The 14,204-nt window shown below is 42.2% G+C and overlaps 1 protein-coding gene across 8 annotated transcripts in view; it reads left to right on the plus strand.

Annotated features, from left to right (window-relative positions):
• Window positions 1-937, plus strand: part of LOC119141271 (COBW domain-containing protein 1-like) — a 29,033-nt gene extending 28,096 nt beyond the window's left edge. For all 8 annotated transcript variants that reach the window (XR_005101885.1, XM_037373387.1, XM_037373388.1 and 5 more), the window contains one exon: window positions 407-937. Coding sequence is in view for 7 of the 8 variants with exons in the window: in XM_037373387.1 (XP_037229284.1) it covers window positions 407-480 (74 nt within the window). In the remaining variant the exon portion in view is untranslated. The remainder of the gene's footprint in view (window positions 1-406) is intronic.
• Window positions 938-14,204: the final 13,267 nt, after the last annotated feature.

The following is a 14,204-nucleotide window of genomic DNA, read 5'->3' on the forward strand; positions in this document are numbered from 1 at the left end:
AAATATGCTGATGGAAATTATTTGAATGTTTGATCAAATATTCAGTAACTGCAAGGAAGGTGATTATTGCCATTAAAATGTATAAAATTTGTTTTGTTTCTGAAGAGTTTGTAATGCTGAGGTTATGAATTTCTGTTTCAAACTTGTTACTCTCTGCTTTGCAAAATGTTTTTACGACCAAAAAACCCCCATTTTTCTTCCTTTCCCTTGTGCAACTTGAAGTCTGTTGTTGCCTGTGAAATCTAAAGTTACCTTGTTGCCTGCAGCTTAATTGCAATAACTGCTGTTCACACTTACTGGTATCACAAGCATTTTCTTTGTAGAGAAGAATGGTAAATCGCCACTTGCTTGCATTTTTTGGTAATACACAGTAAAATATAGCTAGCAAATTTATTTCTCTTTACAGGCAGGAACTTGGATAAGGAGATCATCAAAGAAGTATTCATAGCCACTGTGGCTGAGAAACAAGGAAACAGTTGACATCAAATGACAAAAAAGTTGAAAAGTCTGTGCTTAACTCTGCAAGCTTTTTATGACAGAAAAGACTGAATGACATGAAGTATAGTAGTTCCTTTTTCCTCTGGAGGTTTACACAACAGTTAAACCCTGAAGTCCTCCTAAGAATCCAAGCTGACCTACTGCTGAAAGATAAAGTTTCATGTTCTAGAATCACACATGAAGAATTCTACCGTTTTGGATTTGGCTTAAGTTGCGTCAGTACCATCATGTACCTATGCAGAAATGCAGATGGGCAAAAAGGCTGTTGTTTATGGCATACATTAAATGTTACAGTAGCAATATGGTAAACCTGTTTGAAGTCTTGGGCTTTTTCCAGATAACTCTCTTTTACTACTGGAAGTGAAGCAACAGTGATTATTGCCAGAGACGTATTGCAGTATTTAGTATGTACTATTAAACTGTCTTCCTTCTCTTTCAACTTGCCTTGTGATTTTTTGAATGTATACGTTCATCCCAGGTACCACTAAACTGCTGTATAAATTAAACTAAAAATAAATAGATAACAGTCTCGAGACCACATGAAATGTAGCTATTATGCAGACAGTACACAAATGCAGTGTTCAGTCACATAGCCCAAGCGTTGAAAGATGTAGCTGAACTTGCAGATTTCCAGACCATGACCTTGCCATTTCAGGATTTGGGGGACAGGGAAGCACAATTTCAAAGCATTGTCTGGGCTGTCCTGTGTGATTTCTTGTAAGGTTGTCTGACACTTTTGGGTGCTGTTTCAAAAACTTACTTTGAAGCTTTTATCTCTGTGTTCATTAGTTTTACAGTTCAGAGGTGAGCTTCTTTCCCTGTACCTTCTCCCGTAGTCAGTCATTGTTCACCTTTTAGCTTTGTGCTGATTACAGTTGGGTGATTGCACAGTGAGTGAATGCAGGAAGGTAAGGTGGAATTAAAAATGTTTCAAAACATAATTCTAGGACATGCAGCAGATACTCTGAAGAATGGACTCTTAGCTACAGTGCTAGGTGGGTGCTTGCTGGTGTGTCTGGATAAGTAGAAACTTGTTTTCAGTACTAGAGGTACTACTTGTCACATACCTAACATTTGCTTTAGGATAAAAGGTGAATCAAACTAAAGAAACAGAAGAAAGGAGGCCATTCCCTTATCAGCAGTCTTTACTAATGTCTTTTTGCTTCTACTAATAAATGAATTCGGACTTTGTTTCTGAAGAGCTGAGAAAAGAAACATGGTTAATCTTTCACTGCCAGGAGCTTCAGATTAATATCTGAAGTCATGTGTCCAGTGAGATGGAGCTTTTCAGTCTCCTGGTGGATACATTAGCAGATATGACACATTCCTCACATTCCTTTAGATGGCTTGAAGAAGTTTCCAGAAGTATTTTCTGTAAACTAAAGCAAGGTGAGAAGAAAGAACAACCAGCTTCCAATGTCCCTTTCTGTTCAGTGGAGCATTGGTGGCATTTGAGCGGTGAGATGGGTATATTGTTGAGCATTATAATTATGACAGTTTCCTTTAGTAATGCATCTCTTAATTTTGAAACTTCACTTTGAGAACTAATACGTATTCTCGCATTGATACGTGTTTTGTGATTGCATAAATTACATAATCCTGCAGTCAAATGATTGCCATCAGTGTTACGGATTGTTACATAAGTGTAAAATTGTGGCTAGTATATTTGCATGTGTTGCTGCTTACACTTCCATCAAATGCCTTCCATCTTATAAATGCCTCATGCAGTTGAAGAAGTCTGTTATCTTTAGATTATGAAGTGCCCAAATGATAACTCATTTTGTCCATGTCCAGGTCTGCATCATTTTAACTGACCATAGGTGAATTGTTCATAGCAGTGGCGCTGTGTGAAGTGTTCATAGCAGTGTTAAGCCTGTGCCTCGTCTCTTAGCACCGTGTGTCTGTACTCCTCTACACCACATCCTTGTCTCTGCTTCTCAAGGCCACTGATAGTGTATCAGGCATATGTTTCTCTATGCTGCATCATTGCATTACAGCCATAAATACCTCATTCTATACAGACTGGCAGTTTGTTACTGCTAGCTAGAAAAAATGATGGTTGTAACAGAAAGATAAAAAAGTAAACAAATTAGCAATAGACACCCGGTCAGTTAGAGGAACTGTTGTCACAGGTAAACCAAGCAACACAAAGCTGTGGGCAGGTCAAGAAAAGGTCAGCCAGACCAGGTGTGACGAACCTTAGCCTTGGAGCTCTGCACGCTCACTACAAAGCTCCTGGCCTGTTGTGGGCAGCAGCGGTGCCATACTGCATGCCTTATGTATGGCCCTGTCCTTCCAACCACCGGCGCATGCCAGTGGAGCAAAGGGGAAGTCCGTGTCTGGTTGGGGCGAGCAGCTTCTCAGAGGCAGCCTGCTTGAGGCACTGCGGCCCCAATGCAACTTGGTCTCAGTCCTGCATCTGCAGACATCCATGGAAATTTTGGGAGAACAGCTGAAACAGATCAAGCATTAAGCAGTGTAGGACATGCGTTGCTTGTTGGGAGATGAGTAAAACACTTGCCGTTGGTATTTACTTACAAATATGCGTCTAAGTGTAGTGTTATTGCACTGCTTCCAGTCTGCAAGCTTAATGGCGAGTCCCAGTGGTCTTGCTGTCCTTACTCACACAGTCTGAAATACCCATTAGTTTCACATTGCTCTCTTAACAGGATTTTAATCTGTTGTATCTGTTTCATAATTCTAGCCTGTTCATCTACAAGCACAGTTACTTTGTTAATTGGTCTTTTTATTACTTCCTCTGCACTGTTCTTGTTTGAAACGTCTCTCTAATAGGAATGAGCAGCTAATAATTTTTATACTCTTAAAATTATCAAGACATTGATATTTTTATGATTTCATTTTCAGTTAAATGCAACAGGAAATACTACAGTTCCCTGTGTTTTGTCCAGTGCAGAAGTTTGTTTTAACTCCTGACAGGTTGCTCAGGATCACGGCATTGAATCTTTCCTTACGCGGAAAGTTGTTTTTTAAAAAAAACCCTAGCACTACAATTGGCTGCTACCAATGTATGACAATGTAATGCCTTTCTAACGTTGCAACAGTGTGAAGTAGCCTGGCTGGTGTAGAGCCAAACCCCGTGAGCAGCAGCAGGACAGAGCAGAGCAGCCTGTGCCTGGAATGGCTGGCCTCCTGCACCAGCGGGTCTCCCAGCTGATCCTTCCTCCCCCTCTTCTCTCAGCACATTTTCTTAGGATGCACTGACACAGTCAGTTTGGGGATTTAAAAAAAAAAAAAAAAGCTGTCGTGATGTGAATAGCTAGTGCTCCTCCTCTCCTGGAGATGTGCATTGTCCTTGCAGGAGAACTCCAGCCAGCCCTGCCTACACCATTTCAGTGCCAGGTCAAACCAGTTAGGTCAGGTTGTTCTGAACATCAGGCTGGTCTAACACTGCACTGAAGATCATGTTTGCATTGACTGATGAAAGCATTAACCTCAGCTGATAAACAGTAATACATGGCTGGAAAAGATCATGTTTTCAACTGCGCTAGCTGAAAGGCATGGTCTACATTACAATAGCTTAATTCACTGTAACTGCACAGTTTTCTTGGTGGCACTGTTAGCAGGTGCCATTTTTTAAAACCAACTTGTCATCTGGACCTTCTTTTCCTCAGAAGAGAGCACGTAAAAGTAAACAGACTTCTCAAAGTGAGTATGTGAAAGTCGATTAAAATTATTTCTGTTTGTTGGGGCTAAAATATGCTTTGGAAAAACTTACTCACTGAAGGAATGAGAGCTTTTGCCCCTTGAGAAAGTGAAGTTTGCTTGTCTCTGGATTTTGTGCTAGGAACTAAGATGAATTCACAGCTCTAGAAGTAATCTTTAGCTATCAGAATCACCTGAAGGTTTGTGCTTTCTGTATTTAGTTCGCTTTTCACTTCTAATGCTATGTGGTTACCTTTGTTTTTGTTTTTTTGTCTGCACCGTTGTGGTTCAACCCCAGCCTGCGGCTCAGCCCCACACAGCCGCTCGCTCACTACCCCCGCAGTGGGGTGGGGGGGAGAATCAGGAGAGTAAAACAGAAAACTTGTGGGTTGAGATAAACATGGTTTAATAAGTAAAGCAAAAGCCGTGCACACCAGCAAAGCAACACAAGGAATTCATTCACCAGTTCCCACCGGCAGGCAGGTGCTCAGCCATCCCCAGGACAGCAGGGCTCTGTCACATGTGACGGTTACTTGGGAAGAAAAATGCCATCACTCTGAATGTGTGTCCCCCCCCCCGCTTCCGTCTTCCCCAGCTTTATATGCTGGGGGATACCATATAATACAGTATGGCTACCATACATCATATGGTATAGGATATGCCTTTGGTGAGTCAGCTCCTCGTGCACCCCCAGACCACTCGCTGGTGGGTGGGAGGCAGAAGAGCCCTTGGCTCTGTGTCAGCCCTGCTCAGCAGTAGGGAAAACACCCCTGTGTTATTAAACACTGTTTTCATCACAAATCCAAAACATAGCCCCGTACCAGATACCATGAAGTAGCAGCCCCAGCCAAAACCAGCACAACCATTAGTCAGCTGTTTTAAATCACAAGTGTGAAAGACTTTTTGCGGATTAAAGTGATTTTAGTCTGTCAGGAGGGGTCACACCAGAGCTGAAGATTACAGCTGAGTCTAAACATACTCAGAGCAGTGGAAAGCTGACATTTTCTTTCAGATACTATTTACTATTTGAAGCACCCTGGAGTCTCAGTTACCTGAGGTCCTCAAACCAAAGTAGGATATACTTGTAGAATATACTTTGTGGTTCATATTCCTTGGAATCATATTCCTGGAGCCACAAGATAAAATACAACAGGTTGTTTTAATGTAACGTGCATGAACGTCAGATCAGATATCATATAACTGCATTTTGTTGATCTAAGAACCTATGACTTCTTTTTTTCCTGTAAAGCTTTTTGCCAATCAAGTCAGTATTCTTAAAAAAGAATTCACAGTGCTATCCTCGTTTCAGCCGGGATAGAGTTATTTTTTTTTCTAGTAGCTGGTGCAGTGCTGTGTTTTTTGGATTTAGTATGACAATAATGTTGATAACACACTGATGTCTTAGTTGTTCCTAAGCAGTGCGTACCCTAAGTCAGGGACTTTGCGGTTTTGATGCCAAAACGGCACAGAGTAACTGCTCAGAGACAAATTTTGTCTTTAAGCAGCAAAGGTGTTTATTTCATGCAACCTTGAGGAGCTAGCCGATTTGCACTGGACAAACTAGCTCCAAAGTTTTCAGTGAAAAGTTAGGTATTTTATACAGTTTTCATGAGAGGTTACACAACATCTTAACATACATGCTCATTTGATTTTGACACCTAATGATTCCATTCACAATAGGTGGGATCTAGGTGGAGTAGACCTTTCAATTTTCTTTGTTCAATGATTTCCTGACTTGAAGGTCTCCTTATCTCCTTCAGGTGCCCACCTTATCTTTTCTAATTATTCAGAGTACATTCCTTTCTCAACACAAACAGAGCATCACCCAGAGCATTGTACCAAACTCATCCTGACTAATCTTTTTTTTTTTTTAAGAAATTGTTCTGTTTCAGTTTCCCCAGCTCTGCCAGGGAGCAGGTGCACAAGAAGCTAGGAGGGAGCATGGCCAGGAGAGCTGCCCCAAACTAGCCAAAGGGATAGTCCATACCATGGAACGTCAAGCTCAGTATATAAACTGGGGGAGTTGGCCAGGAGGGGCTGATCGCTGCTCAGAGACTGGCTGGGCATCGGTCAGTGGGTGGTGAGCAGTTGTATTGTGCATCACTTGTCTGTGTTGCATTTCATTTCTCTCTTTCTGTGTCTCCTTTTTATTATTACTACTACTACTACTACTGCTACTACTACTACTACTACAATATTTTACTTTATTTCAAGTATTAAACTGTTCTTATCTCAACCCATGGGTTTCACCTTTTTCTCTGATTCTCTGATCCCACCAAGGAGGGAAGGTAAGGTATGAGTGAGCTTACTTATACTTAGTTGCCTGATGTGGTTAAACCATGACAAGTGCTGATTCTGTATTTTTTACTACAAATAAAAAAAATCTGAAAGAGAAATGTTGGCATGTTCATGGAGCATCCGACAGCAGTATTCTGCATTGTGTCTATGGTCATCTGTTCTGTTGCAGCAAGATGATTTTTTAAAATGTAAAATGCATGACTGATTTTATCATACACATACACACACCCCATTACTTACAGTAGCCAGTTCAGGATAAGCACTGCAAAATTCAAAATCTTTTAAATCCCTGTTCATGCTTTAGAAGTATCTGTAGTATGGGGTTTGTCAGAGTGAAAGACTGTTCTGTTTACTGGGGTAGCCACCAAACAACACTCGTGGCAGTCCCTGGAGGACTGCTGCTTTGCGCTGCCTTGGAAGCCCACTTTCAATGAATTGCCTGGCAGGTTAAGGGACGGCCAGTGCTGATGCTTGTTGGTGGATGAAACATACCTCCTTGGTAGGTGAGACTTTCCATGTACTTTGATGCCATACTTTATAGAAGATGTAGATTTAAGAATAAGGCAAACTATTTGTCCAGTCCAGTAGTCTCCATCCAGCTGTTTACCAAGACCCAAGACCATGCTCCGGGTTCTGTGGGTAGCGCTAAGTTCAGCTTCCTTTGCAACAGCTACAGCCAGTCACTCACCCACTCTTCCCCAGGCTCCATGGGCACAGAGCCCCTGCCCAGCTCTGCTTGCCTCCCTTACCTGGCCCTTCTGCTTTTGCAGGAGCTCACCGATTCCTTGATCAGTCCCTTGGCTCAGACCAACATTTAACCATTGATAACCATTTTTGCACTGTGAGCTTCATTCATTAATTCATCACTCATCACTCAGGAGAGTAAGCAAGTGTATGATGGAGACATGGCAATTTACAATAGTTTGGTGCATGATTTAACTTGAATTAATGTTTGTTCATATGTACTATTGGAGTTTTAAGATAACAAATCAATAACAAACTTACTACATGTAACAATACAATGATTTTTAACATCAGTATAACATCCATTGCAGTACTCTGGGTAGCTTCTAGTGAGCAGCCATCATATTGATGACACTGAGTAAGGGTGGTTTCTGCCTCACTAACTGAATCAGGGTAATACTACTGTATATAGTTTTTATTTCTCTTTCCCATAAGCATTTTCCAATTTCAGACAGATGTTATGTTGTTACTTAGTTTGAGACAGTCATTTAGCGTTATACAGCATATATGTATAGCATATTGGAGGGTTGCACTGGATGACCTTTAGAGGTCCCTTCCATCCAAACTATTCCAGGATTCTATGATATTGAAGATTACTCCAACCACTACTGATTGTAAAATCACTCCCATTCTTAAAGGTGCAAATTATATAAGACACCTCCTGCTCAGTTGTGTGACAGGTTAACTAAGAACTCTTCTGGTAGTTTGGTCAACTGCAAATCACATTACAATGGCAAATGCTGCCAGGTCCAAAATCTATATTGCATTTGAAGCAAATAGTATTGAAGGTGGATACTCTGCTGGCAAACAATTGTAGTCATGTCTCGTTACCATAGACATGTTGCCAGACACCAGCAGCAGAGCAGAGTCTAATTGGCTGTAAGGTTGGGTAGTGGATGATTTTCAATACCTAAGTGGCTCTACAGGCAAGGTCAATCCAAAGAGACCGGTTTCAGAGCTACGCCCCAGCCGCCAACGTTCCCATGTTCTCCCGCAAGAGACTAAAGCTTGGACATAACACTTGGATGTCTTGAGTGTAATGCAAGCTGAAGTTATGGCTGACCTACTGCCTTTGGTGCCACCAGCGTCCTGAACTTTTCTGTTGTGAAACAAGGGCCAGCTGGTGGGCTCCAAGCTGCATATTTAACCACAACTTCAGCTCCAGGGCTTCAGCAGGGATTTACCTCAGCTTTAAGAGGATTTTATACCGCTATTGATATGAAGCCCCTATATGAGACTTCTCGCAGGGGTTTGCCACTGTTTGAGCTGGCATAAGACTCCTGATGCTGGGATCCCCACTGGGAGGTGGGATTAGAGTCCCTCTCACTGTTGTCCCTTTTCCACCGCAGGTGGGAAATCCATGCACTGCGTCCTAGCTACAGCAGGTTTGCACTTTATTCTGAAACTGTGACCTATTGACACAGGGTCTTTCTTGGGGTGGGGAAGAAGCAGCAGTTTGGCATCCAGGTAGCCCCTTCCACCCATATGTCACACCACCATTTATTTCAGCCAAACTGCAGATCATCTGATATAATCATCCCTCAAGGCTGGGGTGCTCTTTTTTCGTTTTGGTTTATTTTTTTTTTGTGTGTGTGTATGTTTTCCCCTGTAGGCATGTACATGTCTTACGGATATGTTCCCAGACTGCGCTATATCAAAAATCCTGTCTCAGTGTTTCCCCCGCACAGCTGCACAGTAGCTTTCTGTGCTGCACCAGGGGAAACATCTCACCAGCTGGAACTGTCAGCAGTAGGGGCACAGAGCTTGATTCCTCTTCCTCGAGTGACCGTCCCAGTGCCACAGCCCTGCCCACAATGCCAGCAACACTTTTGCAGAGGGACTCTGGCCACAATTTACAGCCAGCAGTAGTAGGGCAGTCCTTTCTACCTTGCCCTTCTGGTTGCCATCATCGTGGTTGATATTCAGGAGTGTAAAGGGGTGGTAGAGAGGATGGGCGCTGTAGATTGGTAAGTAAAAATGTAATCTTCTAAAGTACTGGATGCTTCACAATGTTTTCGTTTCCAATTCCACAATGTGTTTTTCTTCAGCAAATCACACAGGGTTCTTGCAGGAATACAGACACCTGGCACGTGTGACTCCAAAACCTGTAGGACCTGTGAAAAGTCTACGACACTTTTTTTTCAGTTTTATTGTTTGTTTGTTTGTTTGTTTGTGGAGGTTTTTTTTGGTGTAATTAGAAAGTGACAGAATATTTTGTATTTCTGCTGAAACAATATCTCTCCTGGCAGTTTTCTGCCCTCCTGTCCATTGGGTACTTAAAAACAGTTTGGCAAAATATTTCCGTATCTGAATCTGTGGTTAAAATATCAGCTGCATATTGAGAAACAGTTACTTCAGGTGGGAGGGTGGTGGTTTCCAGCTGTTTAGCTAACATGGTAAGGGTAATGGTGGAGCTGTGTTTAAGCCTTGGGACAGACAGTTAAAGGTGTGCTATATTACAGCCTGGGTAAAAGCAAACTTCGGTTTGTGTTGCTCTTGTATTGTAATCACAAAGAATATAAGTTTTATATGGGTTTATATAACCCATTCACCAGAAAGCACATCAATTTGTCATGTTGACTATATCATGATGTTGGAAAGGCCGGCATTTTTATATCAATGTTTATAAAGAACAGTTGGTTTTTTTAACTGGCCATCCTAGGCTGTTATATGGTGAATGTTTCTTCCTTTTCTAAAATACCCTGTTGCTTAGTTTGTTTGATTAATTCTGTCCCAGGTTTTATAGCAGGAGCAAGTAGCTTATGCCGATGAATATTAGTGGATAATATTAACTATTGGCAGGGGTGGGGCTATCTGTAGTATATTTGTAGGCTTAATCATGTGGCGAATTGTTTGTCCTGTATCTGAAGGACTGCTGATTTCCCATTTACCCTGGCTAGCTATCCAAGATTGTCCTTTCAGAGTACCCATTCCCAGAATACTCATTTTGCCCAATAACAAGGGCAGTGTCCACCCATTGCAAAACGTTAATTTAGCCCATACAACTGAATAACTGCTAATTACGTGATTTTCACCTACTCCTGAAACCCGTTTTTTCTGAAAGGGAGCTTCAGCCTTCATCTCCCCTGCTTCAGCCGCTGTGGTGTTCAGCTGCTGTGGGTCATACCCCCTAACTGTGGAGTGTCAGGGAGACATGGTGGATTCTTCTCTCCTCCTTTCCTCTTTGCTCCTGAGTTTCTATGGAGGCTGTATTGGCACTCAGCCAAGCTCAGACTCTGCATTGCTGCCTCGCTAAATAACTTGGGTTTTCCACCCAAGATGGCTGTGTTGGTCAGGCGCTCTGCCTGGAGAGTTTTTTTTCCCACAGAGTGGGTTAACCAGAGCTGAGTGCGGTGGGCACCACACTAGTGTGGTCACAGACTTTACCTTGAGCCTGGCATGTCACATAGCGGTGAAGCAAAGCACCTCTGTGCTTACTCCGGGCTCTGGGAGCACAGCACTGGCACAGGGTAGCACTTGGGGTCTGCCGGTCCCAACCTGCTGCCTGGGATGCCTGCAGCGGTGGAGGTGAGCAAGGGGTCTATTTGCAGATGTGGAGCCCTCCCTGCAGCCATGTTCGTGAGGCCTGTTGGAGTAGATGGTAACAGGGAACCTTACACGGCTGGGCATCAGCTGTGACGCTGGGACGCAATGCTGGTTGTAAGCACCTGCTCTCTTCTGCCTGGGCGCACTGCATTGGACACGCTGTGTTGCCTTTCACATCAGATTCTTTCTCTCCTTCCCGAGCACACAGCACTCACCCATGGGCACATCTCCCTTGCCTGTCTCACATTTTACACCCTGGATGTATGCCCCACATGTAATTCACACTTGCTCCAAGGTCTCAGGTCTGGGTAAGACTGATCCCTAATAAATTTCTGTCTGTACTTTGTGCCATCTCCCAGGGTCTGAGTCTTTTCCGTATGCAAACCTTTAACCGAGCTGTAAGACTTGTGGGTATGCAAGGGATGGCACACACCAGGGAAAAGAAAGTGCTTGCGTATCTTCTGCACATACATAAAAAGGACTCTCAGAATTTCTAAACATAAAAATGTGCAACAGTTTCATTAAGCCCTTAAGGCTTCTACTTGCGCTACTTCTTCTAGTAAAGCAACTTCTTCCCTCTTCTCTGGACGAGGAAAGTGACAGTCCCTGTGCCTCACTCACCATCAGCTGAGGGGTCAGAGAAACCTTTGTCCATTACAAATCAGTGCTTATCATTCAGGTGAGGCGCCAACTGCTGTGCAATGTCGTGGCAGTCAAATATTTTCCTGTGAAGGCCAGAATGCAGCTGCATGGCTTTGGACAGGGAATTTCTTGTTTTGAGAACTGTTCCTGGCAAATCCTTTGGTAGAGGAGGGGATTGCGCTGCTGTGTGCTGCGAGGCTGAGTGTTTCCCAGGAGGCATTTCAAGTCCTTAGTCTAAGGTGAGCCACCCATCAGTTAGGAATTGCTTCCTGGCATCGTCGAATTACTGGTTGTGTACAATAGTTCTGTAAACCAGTTTGGGACCCTCAAGTGCAAGAGAATCGAGTCATAAAATCATGGTTTTCGTATTTTTTCCTTTTGACTTACAGCAATTAAATACCTAAAAAATTCTTCAGCAGTCCTGAGGGACAATATGTGTTACAGTAATGTCCACAACATCTTGTGCAGGATGTGGATTTTGCGCTGAGTAAAAAGAGCGGTTGTCCCGTTGCCAGCATAGGGATTTTCCCCTCCTGGGGCAGTGACCTTCAGCCAATTCTAGGAATTTCATTAGCACAGTTTCCTCTCTTGCTTTTTAGGGAGTAAGCTAAGGCCAGTATCAGTACATTATAAATGTGCCAGCGCTCAGAGGCAGCAGTTATTTCTGACTGCAGTGTTTTCTTCTGCTCTTGCTCCCTCCCTGGAAATACCTGCTGTGTCACCCTATTTTATAAGCAATGACTGCCCACATTCGTTGCTAATTCTGAAGTATTTCTGGGTTTTATGGATTGAAGTCCTTGGGGTTTCAAACGTAATTTCACTTAGACATTTCCATATTTTCCCCTAAGATACTTTCCAGGAAAGTCACATGTGTTACACATACCTTTTAAAATTATCTGAATGTTGATATTCATTAGTTCCTTATTTTAGCTGTATTTAGCATATTTAGATAAATATGATGATTTATCCTAATCAGACTGATTAGTTGACAGCGCTGAGGAATGGATAGACTCGTATATGAACAGGCTTTGGGGAGGGGGGAAATCCGAGATTAAAAACTTTAAAAATACACATTTTGAATTCAGTTTTATTAAAAAAACCTATTTTTCAAAAATCCAAGTGTGAGGCAAATCTGCTTGGGTTAATTTGCTCTGCTTTCCTAAGAATTAACTTTACTTTCCTAGTTAATAAACTGCCTTATGGGCACACTTCCTCTGCTGGGAACACCTCCTTTTTTTCAGAAGGCAAGTAGAGCACGTTGTATCTTTATGGTTGACTGTTCCTGTTGCCAGATTTGTGCTGACCTTACAATAAACCCTTTTTCTACAGTTTTTTGTTTCTTAAAAAAGCTTTTCTTCTACGTATACCTTTTATATATACATATATACACATAATATTTATATAGATTTATATTTATGTATTATATTAGAAAAAAAATATTATTTCAATTATTAAATTGTTCTTACCTTAACCCTTGAGTTTTACATTCCTTTCCAATTCTCCTCCCCATCTCTCTGGGTGAGGGGGAGTGAGCAAGCGGCTGCCACAACACTAACATACAGGGCTCCCCCACAGCCTCCCCGTCCTTGCCCATCCCTTCTGAAGAGTTTATAGCCATCCACTGCAGCACTCCAGTTGTGCAAGTCATCCCACCTTGTTTCCATGACGGCAACTAGGTCATCGTTTTCCTGCTGTGCAATGGCTCCCAGCTTCTCCTGTGTGCTGCCCATGCTCCTTGCATTGGTGTAGATGCACTTCAGTTGGGCTAGTGATCCAGCCGCCTTTTTATGGAGAGAAGCCTTAATTCCTACATGACTATTCTCAGGCCTTTCCGTGGTTTCTATATATTTATATTTATATATTATATTTATATATATTTTATGGCAGTTCCTTCCCTAATGCTGGCATTAGGGAATGCCATAAATTAGGCAATGCCATAATTTATTAATGGAATGGCTAGTTGGCTACAATGAAGTCCCGGTTCCTCTACAATCTGAACTTTGGTATTAACCATTTAAAGTTGCTTTTTTCTGAGAAACTCTGATGCCTTCCTTACACTGATATGGCTGCCATCGATGTGTTTGGGGTTACCTGAACAAAGGCTGTGTCAATATGATATTAAAAATGTATTTTCCAGAAGGACGCAGTCATAATCATAGAATCACAGAACAGTTCGGGTTCAAAGGGCCCAGTCCAGCCACCCTGTAGTGAGCTGAGACATATTCAGCTAGATCAGGTTGCTCATAAATAATAGCCTGAGTAAACAAAACTTCTTAATCATAGTGTTTCTACTTGCTTCTGTGTAAAAATTCTGCTGCTCGTTCCTGAAAGCATCCCTGTGGAATAGGCATTTTCCTTAGAGGAACTGAAGGAAGGTGAGGAAAAATAAAAAATGGCACGGTTTCTGGAGTTCTGATTTGCAAACAAGAACATCAGAAAGCTTCGTATCTCAGAGGACAACTCTTCAAAGTTAGGACTGTAAAGCAGTATGCTACTGGCTGCTGGTCGTTGAGCTGCTCGTAGCAAAGGAAATGTCACAGAAAACGAGTATTTGCTGTCATCTAGTGGTAATACTTATTTTAACAACCATTTGTTAGCTCTGAAGCAGAAGTTTTTCTCCTATGAAATTCTGTATCTGGTTTAAATTTTCTGCTCTTTTCCAAGTAGTAAAGGACAGGGTTTATGAAGAATAAAACCCCTGTATCCTTTTACTGATGGTTCATTCTAAAAATCACAGTAAAGTTTTTTTTCCTGCCAAATGCTTTCTTCTTTCTTCTAAAACTATTCTGACTTCATTATTTTAATGGACTTTG

Source organism: Falco rusticolus, chromosome Z (genome assembly GCF_015220075.1).
Source record: "Falco rusticolus isolate bFalRus1 chromosome Z, bFalRus1.pri, whole genome shotgun sequence".
NCBI classification, from domain to species: domain Eukaryota; kingdom Metazoa; phylum Chordata; class Aves; order Falconiformes; family Falconidae; genus Falco; species Falco rusticolus.